The following is a 23,108-nucleotide window of genomic DNA, read 5'->3' as shown; positions in this document are numbered from 1 at the left end:
ATATTTACAATAATTTTTAGACGAAAAATAAAAATATTATAAATTTTTAGAAAATGGGCGTGGCCACGCACACTTATAGTTACATTTGTATATCTTGGTAGCCGCAGCACCAATTTCCTCCAAACTTTGCACAGTTGTTGGCTTTGGCACAGCATACCAAATGGCCGAAAATTTTTAAAATCGGACAATAACTACGCCCACATCCCATATAACGGTAATTTAGAGAAATACGAAATACTCGATAAATCAGTAAATATTAAAGGTAATTTATTCAAAATTGATCTTTGCAACAATTCTTTATCAAGAAATACATGTCATAAAATTTTGAAAAATGGGCGTGGCACCGCCCACTTATGATCACATATATGTATCTCGGTAACCGTTGTACCAATTTATACCAAACTCGGTATGTTATTGTGCTTGTCCCATAAAAGTAAAACGTTGAAAATTATTGAAATCGGACTAAAATTACGGCCACTTTTCATATAAATGATATGTTTGCATGCAAAGAGAAAATTAGTGAGAGTCCTGGTTTATATTTGGTTCACTGTAATTCCGAAAAGTTTTGTGAGTATGCGTATGTATGTATGTATGTACATATTTAAATTTTTTAGGAGCGAACGCAATCTTTCTTTGAGATAGACTGCCAGAGGGGAGATGAAACGTTTTTTAAGAACAACTTTAGCATGAGTCTAAGTATCTTCTATAAATTATGTGAGCTTCTACCAGACCTACGAAAAAAGGATAAAAACATGCGTGAAGCCATACCTTTGGAGAAACGGATTGCCATAGCCCTATATGCGCTTGGGTCATCAGCAGAGTATAGAACAATTGCAAATATGTTCGGCGTGGGAAAAGCAACTGTTTGCAAAATCTTATTGAGCTTTTGTACTGAACTTTGGAGAGTTATGGCACCAATGTATTTAAATAACTTCCCATTTACTACACCAAAAATTGAGTTCGAAGCACTTGGATTTCCCCAATGCATGGGAGGATTTGGTAAGGATTTTATTTTTTTTTTTGTTATTATTACAACTTTACTGTTTATTGTTTTTAGTATGTTATGTTAGCAGCCCACATAGACAAACCTATACTTTAACTGCCGCTACCATTATATTGCCTGTAAAAACATTGCGCTTCATTTTTACAGATGGTTGTCACATTGAAATCCAGCCACCTAAGGAAGATGCTACAGACTATTTCAATTACAAGGGATGGTATTCAATCGTGCTGTTAGCACTAGTAGTTTTAAATTTCATAGTTATTGCTTGAAACACAATACCCGGCGAACGGCGAAGTTCGCCGATTTGGGCGATGCCGTCGTTCACCGTTCGCCCTGCTATTTCGCCTACTTTAACATAATTAGAGCGGTAGCGAAAACAGCTGATACCATTTCGTCGCACTTGTAAGTTAGGTTACCATATTTTGAAAAACGAAACCATATTTAGAAATGATGAAATGATAACAAATATAAATATAAGGCAATTGGGAATTATTATAAATTATTTTATTTTAAGCCAGATTTAACGAATCGATCACTGTATTTTTCAACCATCAAAAATAATTCGTGTTATATGCTGTTTTCTTCTAAATCTTTGAAAGTAAAAAAAAACATACGGCCACCTTTGGCATGTACTGCCGTCATCGCCCAGCAGAGCGATAGAAATAAATCAATCGCCACGAAATGTCGCCGAGCGAACTTCGCATTTCGCTTTGGCTGTGTTCAATTTCATATGCCGGCGGGTGTTCTAATTTTGACAGCGGTAGTTTCGCCCTGGTGCGTTCGCCGCTCGCCGGCATTGTGTTTCCTCGGTATTTCCTGATGTCGTTTTATTTATGTGAGCTCCGCTAACCCAGGACGTTGCAACGATTCGCGAATTTTCCAATCCTCTTCTTTAAACCAATACTTTAATCAATGTGATCTTCTGAGCGATTTAAAGAAAAACATTTCAGGTGTGGATGTGCCAGTATTTATTATAGGTGACTCTGCATTTCGTTTACGTGACAAACTCATGAAGCCATATCCTTTCCACGTTTGGCAAAGCCGCCAACAAAAGCACATCAACTATGCACTATCCAAGTCCCGTAGAGTAGTGGAAAATGCATTTGGGCACCTGAAAGCACGCTTTAGGCGCATTGGAAAAGGCATTGATAATTCTTTAAAAAATGCTTGCGCTATAATTTTGTCGTGTTGCGTTCTTCACAATTTCTTAAATGAAAATAATGACGCGATAAATGAAAATTGGATGCAAGCCTTACAAACTGCAGAAGCAAACCGCACATACCCTCAGCACGTTGCGTCACTAACGGAGCTAAGCAATAACCCAGAAGGAATAAGGAACGCAATTGCTACTCTTTTGTGTAAGTTTTTTTATTAAAGCTTTTATTTATAAGAGAAATTCGTATTCATTTAAATCAACCAAACGTAGTATTCCATAAATTACATAGTAATTAATTCATTTAGATCACAAATTTATTTTTTTTTTCAGAAAAATGTGCACATAAACGAAAAGTATCATTCCATAAATTACATAGTAATTAATTCATTGTGATCACACCTTTAATATTTCTTGGCAGATAAATGTGCACATAAACCAAAAAAAAAGGATTCCATAAACTATATAGTAATTAATTCATTGAGATCAAATCCAAAATTTAGTCAAATGAAAAATAATAGGAACACGACATTTTCACCACTTTTCTCTTGATTGAGTCAAAAGTGGTCATAATGTCCGGTCCCTATTATTTTTCATTTGACTATATTGTAAATTTTTTGGGATCTAGTATTTGGCTTTGAGCAACTGTAAATACATGTCCTTAATTAGACGACTTTCTTAAAGGACTTACTGTCTTTTCAAAAAATCTATTAGTGCATTTTGCTCTTCGGCTTCTTTTTATACATATGATTTCAAAATTTATTTTTTTTCTTCCTCAATGGATATAAACCTTTCCGAAGTACTTTTAATGTCGTCTTGGATTACCTCAATTGTTTTTTCAAATCTTTTAAAATAAATAGCTAATCCCTCTTTCTTTCTTACTGCAGCGGACGACGACGGTGTCGATGATGACCAGGGAACGGATTTTTAGGACCTAAAAACCTATAAAAAAGGCAAAATAAAATAACGAAATACGCTGAAAAAGGCAAAATAAAATAGCGAAAAAGGCAGGAAAAGGCACTAGGTATTGCAAAAAAAAAGCAAAATAAGGCACTAAAAAAGACAGAATATACGAAGAACAATAAAAAAATACATTTATTTTAGAAATGTTTATATTACAAGTAAAAAGAGCAAAACTATGAACTACATAGTTTCATTATATGAAAAATTTGTACTTTGAATCTTTGACTATTTTATCCTTTCGAGTTTCTAACTCATAAAACTTTAATCTGTACAGTTGTAGTAACATTGAACCACAAGATGCATTTTGAAGTTTTCTGGCAGCATTTTCATTCGATTTTCGCGAAGAATGTACTAAATGTGCGCTCGACGTAAGTTAATACAAGTGGAGCCCAATTTAAATATGGAACGTTTGAAACGTTCATATTATCAGGAATAAGGGCGTTTTCCTCGCCCTGTACAATTTTATCCACACCCCTTATGGTCTCCAAGCCTACGTTAGCTGAGAAAACGGCTTTGAATTTTTCCAACACCAATTTGGCAAGAGGTCCCTGCGCTTCTATAAGCCGCATGGGCATGCGTATATTTTATAATCTTTAAAAAAAATTGTAAATGCCATAATCACTTTTTTAAAGGTAGAAAAGTTAAAAAAAGGCAAATATCTTTAAAAAGGCAACATCAAATGTGTATATATGGAATCAGGGAAAGCTAAACCGTGGACATTCTTAATCGAATATACCCTATCTCTTTAGCAGAAAAAAGGCAATTTCCATAAAATCAGTTCCCTGGTGATGACAATTGTTCTGCAATTCCTGGAGTAGTGACGAACGATTGTGATGGCATTGGTGATGCCGGTGTATACGGTGACGGCAGCGGCGAAGCTATAGACGTTGACGGTGATGGCAGCGGTGAAGTCGTAATTGATGATGGTTGCGATGCAATGTTCGAATTCATGTCATAAAAAAATATTTGTAGGGTCGTTATTATAAGCTAATATATTTTGAATCATTTTTGTTTAAGGGACATTCCGTGTGCATATCGACACCTGAGTGGAAGATCGACAATCTCGGCAGCCATTTTCTATAACGCCCTAACTCAGAAAACTTTTCAAGAACGCCTTGTTTCAGAATTTTATTGAAAAACAGCCTATCTCAGAATTTGGTTTAATAACGCCCCTTCTCAGAATTCGGGTCAAAAATGCCCTATGTCAGCTGAAAATACAGCGAAAATGTCCTGAGATAGGGAATTTTCGAATCGCCTGCTGAGATAAGGCGTTTTTGAACCGAATTCTGAGATACGTCGTTTTTCAATAAAATTGTAAGATAGGGTGTTCTTGAAAAGTTTTCTGAGATAGGGCGTTTTTGAACTGGCTGCCGAGGTAGGTCGGTCTTCTACTGAGGTGACGATATGTAAGTAAAATTCGAAAACGACAAAAATTGTAAATTATCCCTATTCGACATTGATCTCATTCTGGAGACAAATGTCTCACCAGTCACAATGTATGTAATGGCCCTTAATCTACTTTGCAAATTAAAAAATATTTCAACATGTATGCTTTTATAATATTAAATGTTTCAAAAGAAAAACTTGAAGCAAGGCGCATCAATACAAGGTGGTGTTGATTGATCAGCTGATTGGATATTTTTGTCTCTACACTAGTACAGGAGAATGTCATCCAAGACGAAGCGGCGAAACAAAAGAAAATGATGAAAGTTATCTCCTATTCCCTTTCGTTTTGACATCCTCCTGTACCAAAAAGCAATAACAAAATACACGGGACTTTTACTTATATGCAATCACCACCACCTTGTATAGATGCGCCTTGACTTGAAGTTACAGTTCAGTTGTGTGTCAACAAGAAAATAACATTTTCTTGGATTTTCCAAAAATAAATTTTTTTAAGAAAAACTAAATATATAACGTCGCCGCCGCGGTAAAAGTTGTTAATTCTTTTTAGTAAAATTTTACATTAGGGCAAAAAACTGTAGGTCTTTTGTACTTAATCATATATTTATGGAGTTAGCAGCTTTTCATTGAAAAAATAAGTGTTTATGAAATTAGCAGGTAATATTTTAAATTTTCAATAATTTCACCACCATGTATGTACTTATGTAAATATATTTTCCCCAACAAGGAGTCAGAAGCTTTTACCGCGGCGGCGAAGATAATTTTTTTTTATCGAGGCTACATTTAACACAGTCAAGCATGATACAAAAATAGAAGGTAGGTTCATTTATTGACATTCGTTGTTGTTGCCGACCAATTTTAACAAGTTTATGACATTTAACTAAAATCATGCTGCTAAAAAATATATATACATAAATATAAACACGAAAATGTGTTTTTGCGACAAGAATTATCCACGTGAGATGAAAAGTACTGCAGCTTCATTTTATAAAATTTTTGTTTATAGAAAAATGCATTAGTAAGACAGTTCGCTTATTTGTACAATGCTTTTGGTTTATCGTGTTCAAACGCGTGACCCGAATCAAACAATTTTAACATATGCGTCTAGCCAAAGGATTAAGCTTTAATTTAAAACAAACATTTCGGTTTGAAATATACACTTTTTTAAAATTTCGATGTGGGTTCTGCGCAAAAACACTGGATGGCGCAACCCGAGTTGGACTGATGAGGTGTTTTTTTTTCTAGCGCGACCGAAGGCCATCAACGCGGAAAGGAGTTTTGCGCAAAAATACTGCTGACGAGTTTAATTTTTCTTTGCGAAAATGCTAATTTCGCCCCATTTTGCAATGGCTCCTCGGGTGCCTGTAGAAGGGGAGGAAAAGGATGGCTTTTCTTAAATTTTATACTATGCTCTTTTTAATGAGTGTAGTTTTAGGTGACACTCCCCTTTTCCGTCCGCTCCTCACCAAAACAGCATTGTACAAATAACCGAATATTTCCCACGCACAACATTAAATCCTCTGATGTATTGTTTGATTGCTATAAATGAAATGCAAAAAAATTTATTCAAGATCAAACTGTTATATTTTTACACCTAAGAATTACCATTTCTGAGTAGGTATACCGCGGAAACCACATATCGATTTTCAGCTTTATGCAAATTATTGCAATCTTGAATATCGTAACTTGACCGAGCTAATTTGGGCTCCATGAGCATAAGGAATATTTTTATCAAATCGTTAATTAAACAATTCATGTCCTTACGATTTATACTGTTGAATACTAGATCTTCCAAGTTGAAACTCTTATAAGGAGCCAATAAGGCGTGCATGTCTGCGGGTGAGCCACCCGCGGGTCCAATCTCTTGTTTCTCCTTTCGGCGGAATACAATGTGTGTAAATTATTAAAAACATCGAATAAAAGGGATTGCAATAAACAGTACTATAAAAAGTACACCATAACCTGGAGCTTTGCATTCCAAGTGACGAGATGTATGTTGTTATTAGTTTAGGGAAACGAGTTCATGGGAACGAAACCATAACCTTATTTTGTGCAAATAATAATTTCTTACCGGTACCGTGCACTCAAGTTATGCATTGTCGTCTTCAGTTCCTTCACCGTGTACTTATACCCGTGCTTCTCCAATTCCTGCACCATTTCCAGAAGGATTTGGCCGTTTTTCGTACAGCCACGCAACTCCGGCATTTTCTCTCCCCATATCTCTATCACCGCCCTTTCACCGGCCTGGTCCCATTTGCTGGCACTTTTTCTAGTTGCTGGAAAACTTGCCTAAATAAACTAAACTATTTGATGATAACTTACATTTTTTCTCCGTCTTCGATATTTGCAGTACACAAAAATAACAATAAATAGCGAAGAACAAGAACGAGAAGTAGCATTCCCACGACAGCCGGTTCTACGTACCGGAATGACTCGGGTTTCACCCGACCAAGGGCTGTTGTTTCGGCGATCTAACCCCGTTTAGGTCGGCGAAGTATCTTAGAAGTTGTCCGTCCATAGGGCTACAATCACTACGCATTCTCCTACTCAGGGCTGGCATCGAGTCAAACCCTGGGCCAGAAACATACACCTGCTGTGTATGCCGAAGACGATTTCACCACAACTCCACCTCAGTCAAGTGTAATGCCTGCGAGGGGTGGAGTCATCTCAGGGTCTGCTCGGGACTACGGACACACAGACAGTGGACCACGTCGTACGTGGCCCCCTGTTGCTCAAACAGAGCAGCCTCCACGGCTAACCATAGTCCGCCCGAGCAGCCCCACACACTCACACAGCAGCCACACACAGTCACCACAACACAACAACATAATAACACCACAGACCGTACCACAGCCACTATACACCACATAACACACACAACCGCACCACCACCCACACGCCGCCGCCAACAACTCCTGGTTCCCCCTACAATCTGCACGGTATGTCAGACCAGGATATTCCGTAATGTGACATCAGTCAAGTGCAACACCTGCCTTGGCTGGTGCCACTTTAGGGCATGCTCAGGTCTGCGTACCACGCGAGATTGGACGGGAACTTCGAGGGCCCGTGTTGCGCTGCTCGGTCGCAGACTCCAATTGCGACGCCCCCCACCACCACCACAGGGCGGCAATCACCTCAGAAGCACACACAGCCAACGGCGGCAAGAACATACACTTCACTTACACCCCACATCACGACACGTCTCCCGAACCACATGAAGCTCCTTCAATTTAACTGTAACGGGCTACAGAGCAAGATTGAGGAGATAACCGTCTTCATGTGTCGGCATGGTATATTAATAGCTGCGGTCCAAGAGACGAAGTTGCACAGCAATTCAACTTTGTTGAATTGCGCCGGGTACAACGTGCACCGTCGAGATCGCGAGCGAGATAATGGCGGTGGCTTAGCGTTCATCACGCACCACACCGTGCAGTATCGTCTTATCGAAGCAGACATCGACCGCAGGGATACCACCCTAGAATGTCAGGGCATCGCTATCCGGTCAGGCGATGTCGAGCTCCAAATATTCAACATATACATACCCCCTGTCACCTGCTGCCCGGCAGGATATCACCCTGATATAGGTGCGCTCCTCAGAGGTGAAAACCGTATGGTAGTAGGTGACTTTAATGCGCACCACGATCTTTGGCACTCAAGCCTGTCAAACGATCGTAGGGGAACAGACTTGGCTGAGCAGATAGACGATTCGACATTCTGCACAATGAACGACGACGCACCCACCAGGATTATGGGTAACTGCAGTAGCTCGCCAGACATCACAATAGTCAGCGCTGGTCTGATAAACAGCATAACGTGGCGACCTATGCTGACTCTAGCATCAGACCATCTACCCATAGTCATCTCGATTGATAAACCAACCGACTTTGCCTCCGCTAATCATCGGACCTATATCAACTTTTCTAAAGCTGATTGGAAAGGTTACGCGGAGTTTACCGAAAACACCTTCGCAGCGCTCCCCACACCAACCGACGTCCATCTCGGTGAACGTAAGTTCCGCAGGGCTATCACTGCTGCTGCAGCTCGCTTCATACCGGCAGGGTGTATATCGGACCCACGTCCAAACTTCCCTGCCGAAGCGGCTGTTCTAGCCGACGAGCGTGATAGCCTTCGTCAGGCCGATCCCGGAGATCCCCGTATCAGGGATCTCAACGCGGAGATTCGACAACTTGTAAACGTACATAAGCGGAAGAAGTGGGAGGAGCATCTGAAGACTTGTAACTTCACCTCTGGTGTGAGCAAGCTTTGGTCAACCGCGAGGTCATTGTCTAATCCGACGAAGCACGACGACAGAGTCGAAATTTCCTTCGGCGACCATGCCTCGTCGGACCCGTCGGCGAGCTATTTTAGCCGGCAGTTCATACTGCTTCCTCCGGTGGACAAAGCCAAGCGTCGAGTGACCAGAAGGCTGCACAAACTGCCAACAACTTGTGCCCCCCTTGCTTTTACTTGCGGTGAAGTTCAGGTGGCCATCGGGAAGGCGAAAGCCCCCAAAGCCATGGGTCCCGACGGAATATACATGCTGATGCTGAAAAATTTGGGTCCTGCGGGGGTAGCGTACCTAACGGAGGTCCTCAACTTGTCAATGGCCACTCTCATCATCCCAGACATCTGGAAGGTGGGGAGAGTGGTCCCACTGCTCAAACCGGGGAAACCTGCCAACAAAGGAGATTCGTATCGTTCGATTACACTCCTTTCCCCGGTAGCGAAGACACTCGAGGCCTTTCTACTCCCGTACTTCACAAACCACCTGACCCCAGCGAAGCATCAGCATGGTTTCCGTAAAGTGCACAGTACAACAACAGCACTTAACGCCATAAACACTCAGATAACTCGTGGCCTTAACCGTAACCGTCCCTGTGAGAGAACGATTCTAGTAGCGTTGGACTTGTCAAAGGCGTTTGACACCGTCTGCCATTCCACGCTACTAGAAGATATAGAGGCCTCCTCTCTCCCACAGAGGCTCAAACGGTGGTCGGCAAATTATCTGAGTGGTCGACATTCGTCGGTAATGTTTAGAGACAAAACGAGTAAGCAGCGAAAAATAAAACAGGGGGTTCCTCAGGGTGGTGTCCTTTCCCCGCTACTGTTTAACTTTTACATTTCAAAGCTCCCTCAACCACCAGAGGGAGTCTCGATTGTCTCCTATGCCGACGATTGCTCGATCATGGCGACTGGGAATGGAATTGATGACCTGTGTTCGAAAGTAAACGGCTATCTCTCCGAACTTTCTCGCTTCTTCACTGCAAAGTGTCTAGCCCTCTCCCCTACGAAATCCTCCGCGACCCTGTTCACAACCTGGACGAAGGAGGTCAGGCTACCGCTGGAGATTCACGTCGATGACACACCAATTCCGACGGTGAATAACCCCAAAATACTCGGAGTAACATTCGACAGCCTGCTCTCCTTCTCTGCGCACTCAACCGCTATTGTCAATAAAGTACAGAGTCGCAACAAGGTCCTCAAGTCGCTAGCCGGCAGTACTTGGGACAAAGACAAAGAAACGTTGCTGGCAACATACAAGGCAATAGGCCGGCCGGTTTTGAACTACGCAGCCCCAGTGTGGTCGCCAGGGACTAGTAGGACGCAGTGGACGAAGCTACAGACTGTACAAAACACCGCACTCAGGACAGCGACGGGATGCCTCTTGATGTCGGCTGAACACCACCTGCACGGCGAGGCGCAAATGCTACCTGTAAAGGAGCATAATATAATGCTCTGCAAGCAGTTCCTGATCGGGAGCCACAGAAGTGGCCACCGAAGCAGACAACTGCTTGCAGAGGAGCCCTCGCCTAGGCACGTCAGGAGGCATATATAAGAACTAACGGACGAAGTCCAGAGATTCATTAAGCAACCTCTGGACCCGACAGCTTACAGACAGGCCCTGAACGGCATTCACAGGGACTCAGTCTCGAGTTATGTAGACTCTAGACCTGTGAATGCCGTTCTAGGCACACCACCCCCGGACATTGACGAGACGGAGCTTCATCTGCCTCGGGAGACACGCACAACACTCGCACAACTTCGCTCCGGCTACTGCAGCAGGTTGAACTCCTACTTGAGTAGGTTGAATGAGGATGTGCCGAATGAGTGTCCGGCATGCGGAGAGACCCCACATGACTCGAAACATCTCTTCGCATGCCCGGAAAACCCGACAACCCTAACGGCCTTGTCCCTGTGGGCAAACCCCACAGAAGCTGCACGCTTCCTAGGGTTGCCGTTAGTGGAACTTGACGACAACGACTGAGATACCAACCGATCTGGGCGGGGTTGTTGTAGCCGCTACAACAACAACGAGAAGTAGAGCTGCCAAACGAATTACGAATGTGCGATGGAAACAGGGTAATTCACGAATTACTTAGCGAATTACTTAGAGAGCGACTTACGATACGTGGAAACATCGTATTATTACTGCTTTTGTTAAATAAAAAAAAAGTGGCCATTCCAGAATAATAAAATAGAGGCATGTATGGAATGAAGAAAATAAGTGTTTGGCCAATCTTCTCCATTTTGTGGGTCGTGTCTTCATTTAGGTAACTCGTTACAAAATAGTATGGGAATATGTACATATCATGTATGTTTAATAAAAACTGCCATTATTTCGTGTGTGTGTCCAAGGAATTTTTAAATTTTTGATACTTCACAGCCTTAGGGACACGAATTTCGATACGATACGATACCATATCGATACTTTTGGCATTCGATACCGATATTTTCTACTCGATAGTTTTAAAACGATATTTTTTGGAATCGAGTACCAGATCCCTAGTATCGTATCGAGTGTCATAAACTCACATTCCAACACTGAGGGAAAAAATTTTAGAATAAAAAAAACATGCTAAATTTAAAAAATACTCATATGAAAGAGCACCAACCCAACTCGTTTTAGATTTGAGTATATACGTTATAAAATATGTGGTTGTGAAGTGCACAGATGCTTTTTCGTATTTAAGAAGAAAAAAAATTAATTTCATGTTCCGTCTGATGGTAATTCAACCCGGTCCCTCTTGGCCGCAAACAATTGTATCAAGCGTCTTTGCACACTCAGCTACAGCCATACATGTAAAGGTGTTTTCAAATGTTGAGTTTGAATCAACATCACAGCGCGCGATTATTTATTTATTTATTTATTTATTTATTTATATCAGTCAATTAAACAATAAATTCTTACTGACTATAATTCAGAGGTACTTAAAACTAGTTAAAATAGTTGTATAATAAAGTACGAACTGCTCCACAAGATAGAGCCGGGTCAAAAGTTGGAATATTGTTTAGCTCCACTAAGGTTCTAATCAAGGGAGCATACATTGCATAGTTCGTTTTAGAAAATACGATATAGATGTAGCAAGCAAGATAAGCAGATCTGCTATGTAGAGTTTGTAAATTTAGAAGTGCACAACGTGATTCATATGAGGGAATGGGTTCACTAAAATTCAGTGAGCGTAAAGCAAATTTTATAAATTGTTTCTGTATCCGTTCTAATCGCGTGATATGAGAATTGTGGTATGGTCTCCAAATGAATGACGCATACTCCAACCTGGATCTTACTAGAGTAATATAAGGCATCTTCAAAGTGTATGGATCGTAAAAAGATGAACTATTACGCCGGACGAAAGCCATCCATCGCGTATGATTTGCCAACTATATATTCAATATGCGTGGAAAAGTTTAGTTTCGTGTCGAAATAGACACCAAGATCCTTGACTTCATTAACATGATTAAGAGGGGATCCAGAAATATGATAGCGCGAAATATGATTAGCTTTCTGGTATAAGTAAAATGTGAGCACTTATTTATATTTAGATGAAGACGGTTTCGTATGCACCAATCGTGTAGTTTAACAAGTTCTCCTTGAAGGGCAATAGAATCGTGTATGCTTTTAATAACAGAATAAATTTTGAGATCGTCCGCATATAATAGATATTTAGATGACGAGAAGCAGGACCCTATGTCATTAATAAATAAAATAAACAACAGTGGTCCAAGTATACTACCTTGAGGAACACCCGACGTCGCAATAAAAGGCTGTGAGTAGACATCCTCGAACACAACCATGCAATTTCTGTCAGAAAAATATGATTTAATCCACTCCAAAAAATTAGAGTGGAAACCTATAGAGAATAATTTAGACACTAAGACCTTGTGAGAAACCCCGTCAAATGCCTTTGAAAAATCTATATATATTGTGTCGACTTGCTGGCCAGCTTGAATAGCAGACAGACAATCTTCCGTAAAAATTGCAAGATTGGAGACTGTGGACCTTCCTTTAATAAAACCATGTTGGTTTGGACTAATTAAGCTGCTAAATGAGAATGACAATTTCTCCTTAATAACACATTCGAAAGTTTTCGCAACTGTGGTTAACTTTGAAATTGGTCTATAATTAGATACATAATTTTTGTTGCCACTTTTAAAAATCGGGGTTATCTGCATTATGTCATACCATGTATGTATGTATGTGTTGTCCCCGCTGTGCATGCTTTGTATACATATACTTTCTTAATTACATATGAAAAAGCATCCGAGACGTGCAAAACGCCATCCGTGTAGTGAAAAATGCTTCATTTTAATACGGGCGAATTTGAATTGAATATTTCCATTATATGTGCGTAGTGTATGTATAATAGAAAAATCCATTTTGGTAAGACTTTTCACTTGATTTAAATACGAACATTTTGAAACGGTAATCAAATAAAAAATGTTTATTCTTACAACGCGTTTTTTTCTCGGTGAAGGATAATGGTATTAACAGCTCAACCTAATATTACCGGCAAGAGTTTTACTACGCACGCACGAAAATTTTTCTCATTTGATAAGCCCAAATCAATTTGCGTGCGTGATTTCTCAGAGTTGCATTTCCGTCAAATTTACAGAAGTTTGCCGAGAAAATTTTGAATTCATAGTCGCGCCAAAATGCCAATTGAGCATAAACGTCAAATCGAGATGTCACGCAAGATAAATCTTGGAATTTGAGTTAGCTTTTTACGCACGCATATAAGGTTGGCCTGTAACAATTCTTCCCGATATAAATTGGGCTTTAAAGTGCAGAAATTTGTACTATGGTTAGGATTGCATGTGGTGGGATTTGAACCCGCGGCCTGGGTGTTTAAGTCAACACCTCAATCTCTACGTGTTGTAATAATAATAAAGTCCGGCGCTTACACAATATGTTAGTGTTTGGCCGAACTTCTCCGAATTGTCGCGTGGACCTTAATTTTGTGGCACAAAGGGGGTGCCTACAGTTTTATGTCGACTCTGAACGGCGATTGTATTTTATGGGAAGCTGTTTTTCATTTTCAAGATTTGCGCACTTCTAACCACTACACCCCAGCGGCCTATATGCGAGACCTATATTCAGATAAACTTTTTGGTTTTTGGTATCGATATTTGGAATATCGAGTCTTTTTATTCCGATATTAATGGGTACCCGATATTTTTAAAGCGATACTTTAAATTAGTACCATATCGATACTTTCGGTTCGATATCGTGTCCCTTACACAGCCTGTTGCCTCACTGCCATACCTAAACAAAAGCGTCAGCGTTGTCTGGCTGTCAAAAAATTCTCATGCCCACACAATTTGTATGAAGCATACTGAAACAACGCGGCGTCAACGCTGGGCGGTTGGAAAATCCGATTTTGACAGGGCGTTAGGTATTGAAGTTGGCTGCAGAAAACGGCGAAACTGTCATTTTCGTCTTACACACAAACAAACCTATACTGATTGTCGGTGTTATTTCCGCATTTGACGTACCGTTGACGCTTTTGTTTAGGTATGGCACATCGGCGGTAACGCTAGGCGTCAGAAACCGCTCCGCCCAACGCTTTTGTTTAGGTATGGCAGTCACTCTTTCCTCGAGAAATAATGGAACGGGCATATATTTCTGATGCAAACCTCGGTTGCCTTCTGCTATTTTTTCACAAAAAACTTTAGAAAACCGTAGTAGAAAGCGTAGTAAATTCCTTAAGAACTGCGTACTGCCTTAAGGAAATTTGACTCAAGAAAATTTCTTAGCCATTTCTTGTACATCATTTTATATGGAGTTTTTGCTTTTCTTGAGAGCTGCATACAGGCCTTTACACATATTCTTTAGATCACTTCGACTTGTAAACAATAGCACTAATTAGTATTATCAAAATAAAAAATACAGTTACGTTAAGTTTTATTAATAATGTGTAGCGAAGCTTTAATATTTCATATACTACGATCATGCGTAGGCTAATTCACGAATTCATTTCATGAATTTGGGTTAAAATTGGCTGCATAAACACCATTTTATGAATTCAATTATACACGAAAGTTAACCATGAATTTGGCATCATTTCATGAAATCGTGAAGTGCAAGTCCGGCAACGCCACGTTCCACAAACAGCTGTTTACTAGGGTTATGATGTTTTTAGATTAAAAAGCATGAGTGGCATAAACAGGATTTACAACACTGGAGAAGTTACGTTAAATTAATCAAATATAAAATAAATTCAAATAGATTAAAATTAAAATATATTAAAACCAATTTAAATAAAGTATGGTTCATTTCCTGGTACCAACTGGTTCCCAATTCGAAAGGAGGCCAAAAAAGCCACAACCCTACTGTTTAGTTTCTCGCTAGTGCGTTGCCATTTTCCAAAGCTCTTTATTTCATGAATTCGCGACCTATGCATAAACGGGACCACTTTCGAATTCATGAAATGAAGATTTCATGAATTCTGTCGCATAAACGTAGTAATACATTCGGTGCTAAAATTTTTCACCACATTAAATTGCTAAACAATACCCTAATTGCCGAAAAAGCGTTCTCTGCAACCCTAAGTCCTTTACGGGGACCAAATTTGGCGAAAAAAACAGCTCAGTTTGTTTACTGGATATGCTGAGCGACTACTCTACGAGAAGTGATTTCTACTTCCATTTGCTTCTCTATTTATACTGTCCTGCACGTAGGCAGACAGTTAAGGTCTGATTATGCATACTTCGCATAACTTCGCACAACCATTTGTACCAGTCCAATAAAAATGTAACTTAAGAAAATGTGAAGCAAAATCTAAACTCAACAGATCGCTAAGTTTTTAAAAGCTCTGCTAAATTATGGGTAACGGAATACATACAAAGTACAAACGAAATTACCGTTTGAAGTTTATGCGAAGTTGTGCGAAGTATGCATAAGCAGACCTTAACTGTCTGCCTACGTGCAGAAGTAAAGTATAGAGAAGGACCGAAAACTGTGAATGCCACATTTTTCGAGCAAACAAAACTGGCGAAGCGCATTTTAAGAGCGACAAATATTTGGAATACTTAACAGCGAAAGCAAAATACAAAGCATAAAAGAAGAATGTTAACAGAGCTAAATCTCACGAGAGCGTTTGGAATGTTAATTAAATATGAATATTGATGATTTTTGTGATAGTGTTTGATTTTTTGTGAAAATAATTGTTTTAGTAAAAAAATTAAATTATTTTTTGGTGATTTATACAAGTAACATGAAATTAAATCAAAAATATTGTATAACATTTTCCGATTTTTGTGATATTTTATTAATAATTGGAAATAGAAAACTCCCATAAGTGTTTGTTTTTTGTGAAAACATTTTGTGATAAATAATCCCTTTTTCCGGTGATTTCTACAAATACTGTGAAAATAAATCGAAAAGGTTATATAGAATTTTTTTGACTTTTGTAATATTTTGTTAGATTTTCAATTATAAAACTATATTGGAGTAAAATTTTTTTGTAAATAGATTTTTAGGGGAAAAAAATAATTTCTTTTCGGTGATTTGTACAAACAACGTTAAAATAAATCGAAAATATTAAATAACACTCCAATTTTTGTGATATTTTCAAGTAAAAAACTGTATTGGTATTGGATTTTTTGAAAAACAAAAAACCAAAACCTGTGAAACGCTAAACTAAGGCGAAACTATTTAAGCACCTTTTTCGATATTCATCGAAATAACTAAGTTTTTTAATCTTTTCGACTTAGAATTTTTTTGAAAAAGAAACTGCGAAAAGAATTATTTTCCATTTTTTTTTGTAGAGATCTCCCTAAACTAAGACGAAAGTCTAAATGAATTTTTTCCATGTTTCCGATATTTATGGAAATAATTCAGTTTTTAATTATTTTCGACTTGGAAACTTTTTTAAAAAAATACTAAAAATCTGAAAACGTCGGATTTTCGCTGCAATTAGTAAAGATCTCGCTAATACAAGCCGAAACTATTTAACAAATTTTTCAACATTTTCAATATTTATTCAGTTTTCAAATATTTTCTAATAAAGTCGTGTAAGTTGCCATTGGATGGGTGGCAGCTCCGCTACTCATGTGCATATTTGTCCCCCACATTGTCATTTACATATCTAATTTATTAATAACTAAACCTAAATTTATAAAGCACATATTTGTAAACTTCATTTCAATACCTATTTCTCCTACCAAATTTTTCATGCATCCAAAAAGACAAACAAATGTAAGTATGTATGCATTTATAAATGCACATATGTACATACATATATACGATTGTTCTGCTTTCGTCTTCCCCTCGCCGCTTCCGTCAACACAAATTATTCAATTTCTGCGAATCGCCTCCAGATTGGCACGTGCGCGAAACCATTAACCCTACGTTTACAAAATATTTAGATTTTCGCATAACTTTGCATTTAATATGGCAATACATGTACATTTTGTATGGAGAATAATATTAATTAATTTAAAATTCTGCATGTAACCATGTTCTCGACGATACATGTAACTTTCATCAAGATTAACCATAAAAATTGTGCTTCATTAACAGTTGGAACCAGCTGAAACCAAAAAAACTATGTCCGCTAAAATGGGTTAAACACTAACTGGAATTGGCATTTTTTACACGCATACATGCATACTTTCATTTACACATGTACAGTGGAGTACCACTAGCTTGGACATTGCATTGCTTGTACTTTGATGTGTTTGAATCTTTTATGGTACTGAAGAATTGTTTACGGTTGAAAAATATTAAAAATCGTCCGTGCATTTATGTAAATATATTTTTATAAACGCTTTGAAGTATAGAAAATTTTAATATTAAAAAATTAATAAAATAATTTTTTTGTATATATATAAATTGTGTTCAAGGCACATTGACCCACCTGTACAAAAATTGTGGCGCGTCATGGACAAAAATTTTACAATTTAGGACCGAAAAATATGAAAACGAGCTAAGTTGCCACGTTACATCTGTGAACTTCCGATAAAACCACATATTTTTTTGATTTTAGAAGTTTTGATTTTATTAAAAAAAATTTATGTATTTTCCTGCAGAAAACGTACACTTTTATTTAATGTTTATTAAAATTACATCTAAAAAACTAGTTAATGATTGAAATATTGATATGGAACATAGAAATAGAGTGTTTTGCCAAAAATTACCAAAAATTTCCAAAATTCGAGATAACTTATTTTACTGGATATAGAGAAATAGTTGCCACTTTTCACTTGGCTGGCCGAGATTTCTTCATTTTAAGATTTTAGAATTTTTGTGTCGAATTGAAAAAGTTGCGCTTGACGGTGATGAATTTGCGGGGAGATGTGCAGCGGTTATTTTTATGAATGAATTTACTTGGCCTTGAGAAATACGCGCATGCGGCTATGAAAGAAATAGTTATTGTTGTATTTGAGTATGCGTGTAATTATGTGCATATGTATGTATGCTGCCGTGAGTTGTAAATACCCTGTGGGGAATATCTCTAGTTCTGAACTGGGGCGCTTCTAGAACATTTAGACCCAGTACTGGTTCGCGATAAATCTCTTTTGCATGCAAGCAACTGGCGAATTTAACATGGCGGTGTCCTAGGAAGTGTCAATTGCCCCCCGCTGCATCCCTATTTCGATAGTTCCGAACTAGTCCTAAATTCTATAGTTCGGAACCAGTTCTGAAATCGACAGACGAAAGAAAAAAGTATCATAATTTTTCAATCTTTTTGGTTCTTCCGTGTGTGCAATTTTAGGTTATTTTGGAAGAAATGTATTTTCAATTTGAAATTAAATAAATAAATAAATAGTGAAATAAATTAGTGTTTTAAAAGTACCACTTTTCTCCGATTTTGGACTGGTGGGGATTTAGTTCATATCGGACTAGTTCGTTTTTGGCGATAAAGACATAGTACGGAACTAGAAATTTGATTCACTAGTTCGCGGTTTCCCTGCCGGGTATGTACATTTATGTGTATGTGCGTAGTATTTTGGCAGTACATAATATGCACATACATACATATATATGTATGCATGTAAAAACGTTATCAGTTAATGGAGTACGTATGTACCCTGCAGTGAAAAATTATCAATTGTTAAAACTAACCAACTTATAGTTAGCTTTTTGGCGAGATTTCGATTAATACCTCACTTTTAATTAGCTATGACAAAACCAACTTAAAGTGAATTGTAAAGTCGTGCAGGAGTCATGCAGACGCAATCGGGAGTTGGTTTTCTTTACAAGTTTCTATTAAATATCCTCATACAAAAATTACTTTCAATACACTTTTTTCTGAACTTCGCAGATTCTTTTTTATATTCAGGACAAATAAAAGGAAGATCGAAATTTTATACTATCATTTTGAAGTTATGTCTGACGGTGTTCGAATATGGGGCCACCCAGAGCAGAATACGTAAACAAATATGAAATGTAATAAAATAAAGTAAATAAATAAGTAAATAAAAAAGTAAAAAAACAAAAAAATATTTTGTTTTTCTTATTGATATTTTATGTCCAAAAGTAGTTAGTTACAAGTTAGTTGACATGTAATGCAGAGGTATCCAGGTCTGACTTTTTTGCGGCCATCGCCCCACAAAAGTAGTTAGCTTTTTTCGAACAAAATACACAGTTAATAGTTAGCACTAGTGTTCGCGTAAACAGACTAAAGTTAGGTATAAGCTAACGTCACTCCCTGCAGGGTACATACGTATGCATGGGGAAATGCATTTTCATTTGACTCCAAAACTATTGGGGCATATTCGTATATGAAATAAAGTCTACTCTAAGTTTACGTTTGTCAGTCCCAAATAAGAAGAAAGTTAGTTGCATCTTTTTTTTCACAGATGCCTAGTCCACTGAAAGTGATATGAAAAAGCTGTAACTAACTTTAGTGTCGGCTTTATTTTAACTATGCATATGCCCCATTATTTACATATAATATAAATAACTTTTCGACAAAAACAACTTTGAAATTAACAAGTGCAGTCCAATCAATGCCTTTGCACGTTTTTTGTCAATGTATCCATCTTTGAAGTGGATTTGTGAGAAAACTAACGCAGCTAGAAAACTGCAGTTTGTTGCATTGAAAATAGCGTAGCATCTATCAAATCACCAAACAGCGCGCATTTGCGTGTTTTGGTCAATGTGTCCTTCTTTAAAGTGAATTTGAGGAAAAACTAAGGCAGCTAGAAAACTGCGGTTTGTTGCATTGAAAATAGCGTAGCATCTACCATATGAATCGGTAAAAAAGTAAAAGTCGATTTTTTCAACTCAAATGCCGACGGCAAATCACCAGCGAATTTGCCAATTGCATACTACATATTTGCATAACTTTCACATTTTAGATTCACACAATTGTATCTCTCGCATACATATGGATGTACACAATATGTACATAATACATAAATTAATAATTATTTCGACTTCTATGCATGCATTTATTTTAAGTAATTAACCAATTTTAAGAACAAAAACGCAAAAAGCCATCAGCTTTTCGTTGTCTAACAAGAAAACAATCCATTTACATTGATGAGCCAATTTCTGTTAAATTTATTTTGCTTCTGGCTGGGCTCTGTTAAAATTCGATTGTCTCTGGCTTGCCGCTCTTAAAATGCGCTTCACCAGTTTTGTTGGTATTTGACAGTTTCCACGCTGATTTGTTCTTGGACCTTCTCTATAAATATACGTTCTCTGGCTTATTGTGTATATGAGGAAAATGTATGCTCTTTGTTTGGTACACAAAGTCAGTATTACCGCAGCCGTACTGCGATGAACATGATGTCGGTGGGATATAAATAATTTTTTTGCAACTTTTCATACCCTTCCTCCCGTAAACTGTTTTTCCCTTTCTCCAGCCCGCGCTCGCATTTTCGCTACCGCGCGGGCAAAAAAGTGCCCATGTCTGACATAGACGAAATGATCCGAGATAAGTGCAATGCATTATATAAGAAGTCCAATGACTTCGGCTTCTACACTAAGTTGAAGATAAACGAGTTACTCAGCGAACTCCAATTAAACTCGAAACTCATTAACCGCAATACACCCGTTATGTCGATGTCTCAAATTCGACCTAACTGGCACAAAAATCTCAAACTACATGCTTGTGAAGTCTTCATAGGTTAAATATGAAGACTGGTTATCCTTCAAAGATATATTCTCTAACCAGTTAGCGACAAGTTTCGGGTCGATATCGCACTTGTTAACATAAAAATATTTCATATCATACGTCAACAAATCCGATACCGATTCGAAAATTGTCGCTAACTGGTTACAGAATCTGCCTACAAAAACGATATCGTCCGATTCAGCTGGAACAAAAATGCTTCAAACAAGTAAGAGTTTCTCTGTGTTATGGCCTCGAACCGACTTATATACATCTTTCATTTGAATCAGTATTAAAAGCTCTATTGGCTCATACATTCGGGTTTTGATAGGCGAGTCTCCCCTGAACCGTTTTTTCCATATTTTTGGCCTATGTGCGCTTTTATTCGAAACCTAAATGTTTTGGTACTGAGTATCGAGAGTATTGGATACTTAAAAGTATTGACTCAGCACATTACTACTGCTGTCATCACGACTGTGACGTCAGCAAAACAGCTGATTCTGTCAAATTCACTGAGAGCCGATTAGCGGTATTGCCATCGGCGCCACCTTCTGTATTCTCTCCACCGTGGCACATATGTGTCGCGGGGGACTGCGCGTGCAAAGCTTTGCACAGCGGTGCTGGGCAAGCGCGGAAGCAAAAAGTTATCGGAAGGGGAAAACAAAGTCAACAGAATAGTGAGATTGTATGTGTGACAGTGATGGAAAATGAGTGTGCATTGTGCCATTTTCGGCCCTTTCTGATGCAGCCGGCACCTTCAGCACAATCGAATGATTTTCGACACTATTTTTGCGTAACTCAATGCAACTAATAAATATTTCTTTCGGATCCGCAATTAAAAATATTTTTTTTACATTCAATCGTATGTGCTTAAACTGATAAATGATAAAAACATAGAAACGCAAGCAGAAGAATCTCGCTTCCACATTCTGCATATGCGCTTTACATTTTTGTTTAAACAAATTTGTCGAAATTTCATCTCTAAATCAAATATTAAATATCATTTAATATATACTTTAGATTTAAATAATCATTTTTAGTGGTGGGCGAGTCCGAGATGTTTAAATGATCGAGATAGTACATTCAATTCGCGTAGATTTTTGAGAACTTTTTTCGTTGAAGGTGTTGCACTTTTTCTTCCATACTGAAATTTTTGTACATCCAATTTGTATAAAGAAAATGCAAAAAAAAATTAAAAATCAACATGAATTCTTAGCTGCACTTTCACTTTATAATACTAAAATTGTATCGACTATAAAACTGTGTGTCAATTACCTAATTCTATTTCTGCAGGATCGCCATTAAGTATTTTGCTTTGCTGCCTTTATGCTTAGGTGCACATTAAAGATACCTACCCCAAAATGCGCATCAGCGGCATTATATTTGCATTCAATATACATACGCATTTGAGATACCTGCCTTAAAAATTGTGCAACTATTATCAAATAAAGTATTACGTTTACCTGTACTAGCTCTAGACTTACCCAAATTTTGCAAGGTTTTATTTATTTTGCTCATCTCGCAGAACAACGAAAACGGCTATCATTTATGTAGTTATATAGATAATTAGATACCATTCAGAAAAATACCATTTAAAAAGTACAAAAGTACAATTTGCCGATTTTAAGTACAATTTCAACATCAAAAATACTTTTTGTACCAAACGCTCAAATCTCTTCTAGCACTTTGGTTCTTAATCCGTTTACATTTAAGTAAATGGATATATCTATACAGTATATTTTGCTTAGCTGTCCATCCTTCTTGTGCATTTAACCGAAAAAAGCACTTAAGCGAATTTTCTTTACTACCTCAATGGGGAAGGTATCCGAATCCCTATGAAACCAAATAATGAAGGAGCACTTACCACGTAGAGATTACTGCAAGCGAAATTTTTTCCGAATGGTATCTAATTATCTATATAACTACATCAAATTATAGCCGTTTTCGTTGTTATGCGAGATGAGCAAAATAAATAAAAGCTTGTAAAATTAGGGTAAGTGTAGAGCCAGTGCAGGTTAACGTATTACTTTCTTTGATAATTGACAATAGTTGCAAATTTTTAAGGTAGGTATCGCTAATGTGCAGGTATGTTGAATGCATCTATCGGAGCAGTTTCCTTATTTCATTTCATTTATTAATAAAATCATTAGCACAATAAGATCAAAAGAATGATCTTTTATAGCGCAACAAAAAATTCATAACAGTACATACATATAACTAAAACAGCAAAAATTACTTAAGACTA

General features: G+C 37.9%; 1 protein-coding gene across 1 annotated transcript; it reads left to right on the top strand.

The window, feature by feature from the left end:
* Positions 1-1,765: 1,765 nt before the first annotated feature.
* On the top strand, positions 1,766-3,129 carry LOC118749253. The gene is made up of 2 exons (XM_036484054.1): positions 1,766-2,361; positions 3,044-3,129. Exons 1-2 carry the CDS (start codon positions 2,013-2,015, stop codon positions 3,085-3,087), a joined length of 393 nt encoding a protein of 130 aa, XP_036339947.1. The 5' UTR covers positions 1,766-2,012; the 3' UTR covers positions 3,088-3,129.
* The last annotated feature ends 19,979 nt before the right edge of the window (positions 3,130-23,108 follow it).

This window comes from Rhagoletis pomonella, unplaced genomic scaffold, assembly GCF_013731165.1.
Source record: "Rhagoletis pomonella isolate Grant_MI unplaced genomic scaffold, Rhpom_1.0 Rhpom_scaffold_00014, whole genome shotgun sequence".
Classification (NCBI taxonomy): Eukaryota; Metazoa; Arthropoda; class Insecta; order Diptera; family Tephritidae; genus Rhagoletis; species Rhagoletis pomonella.
This window is presented reverse-complemented; position numbering and strand designations above follow the sequence as displayed.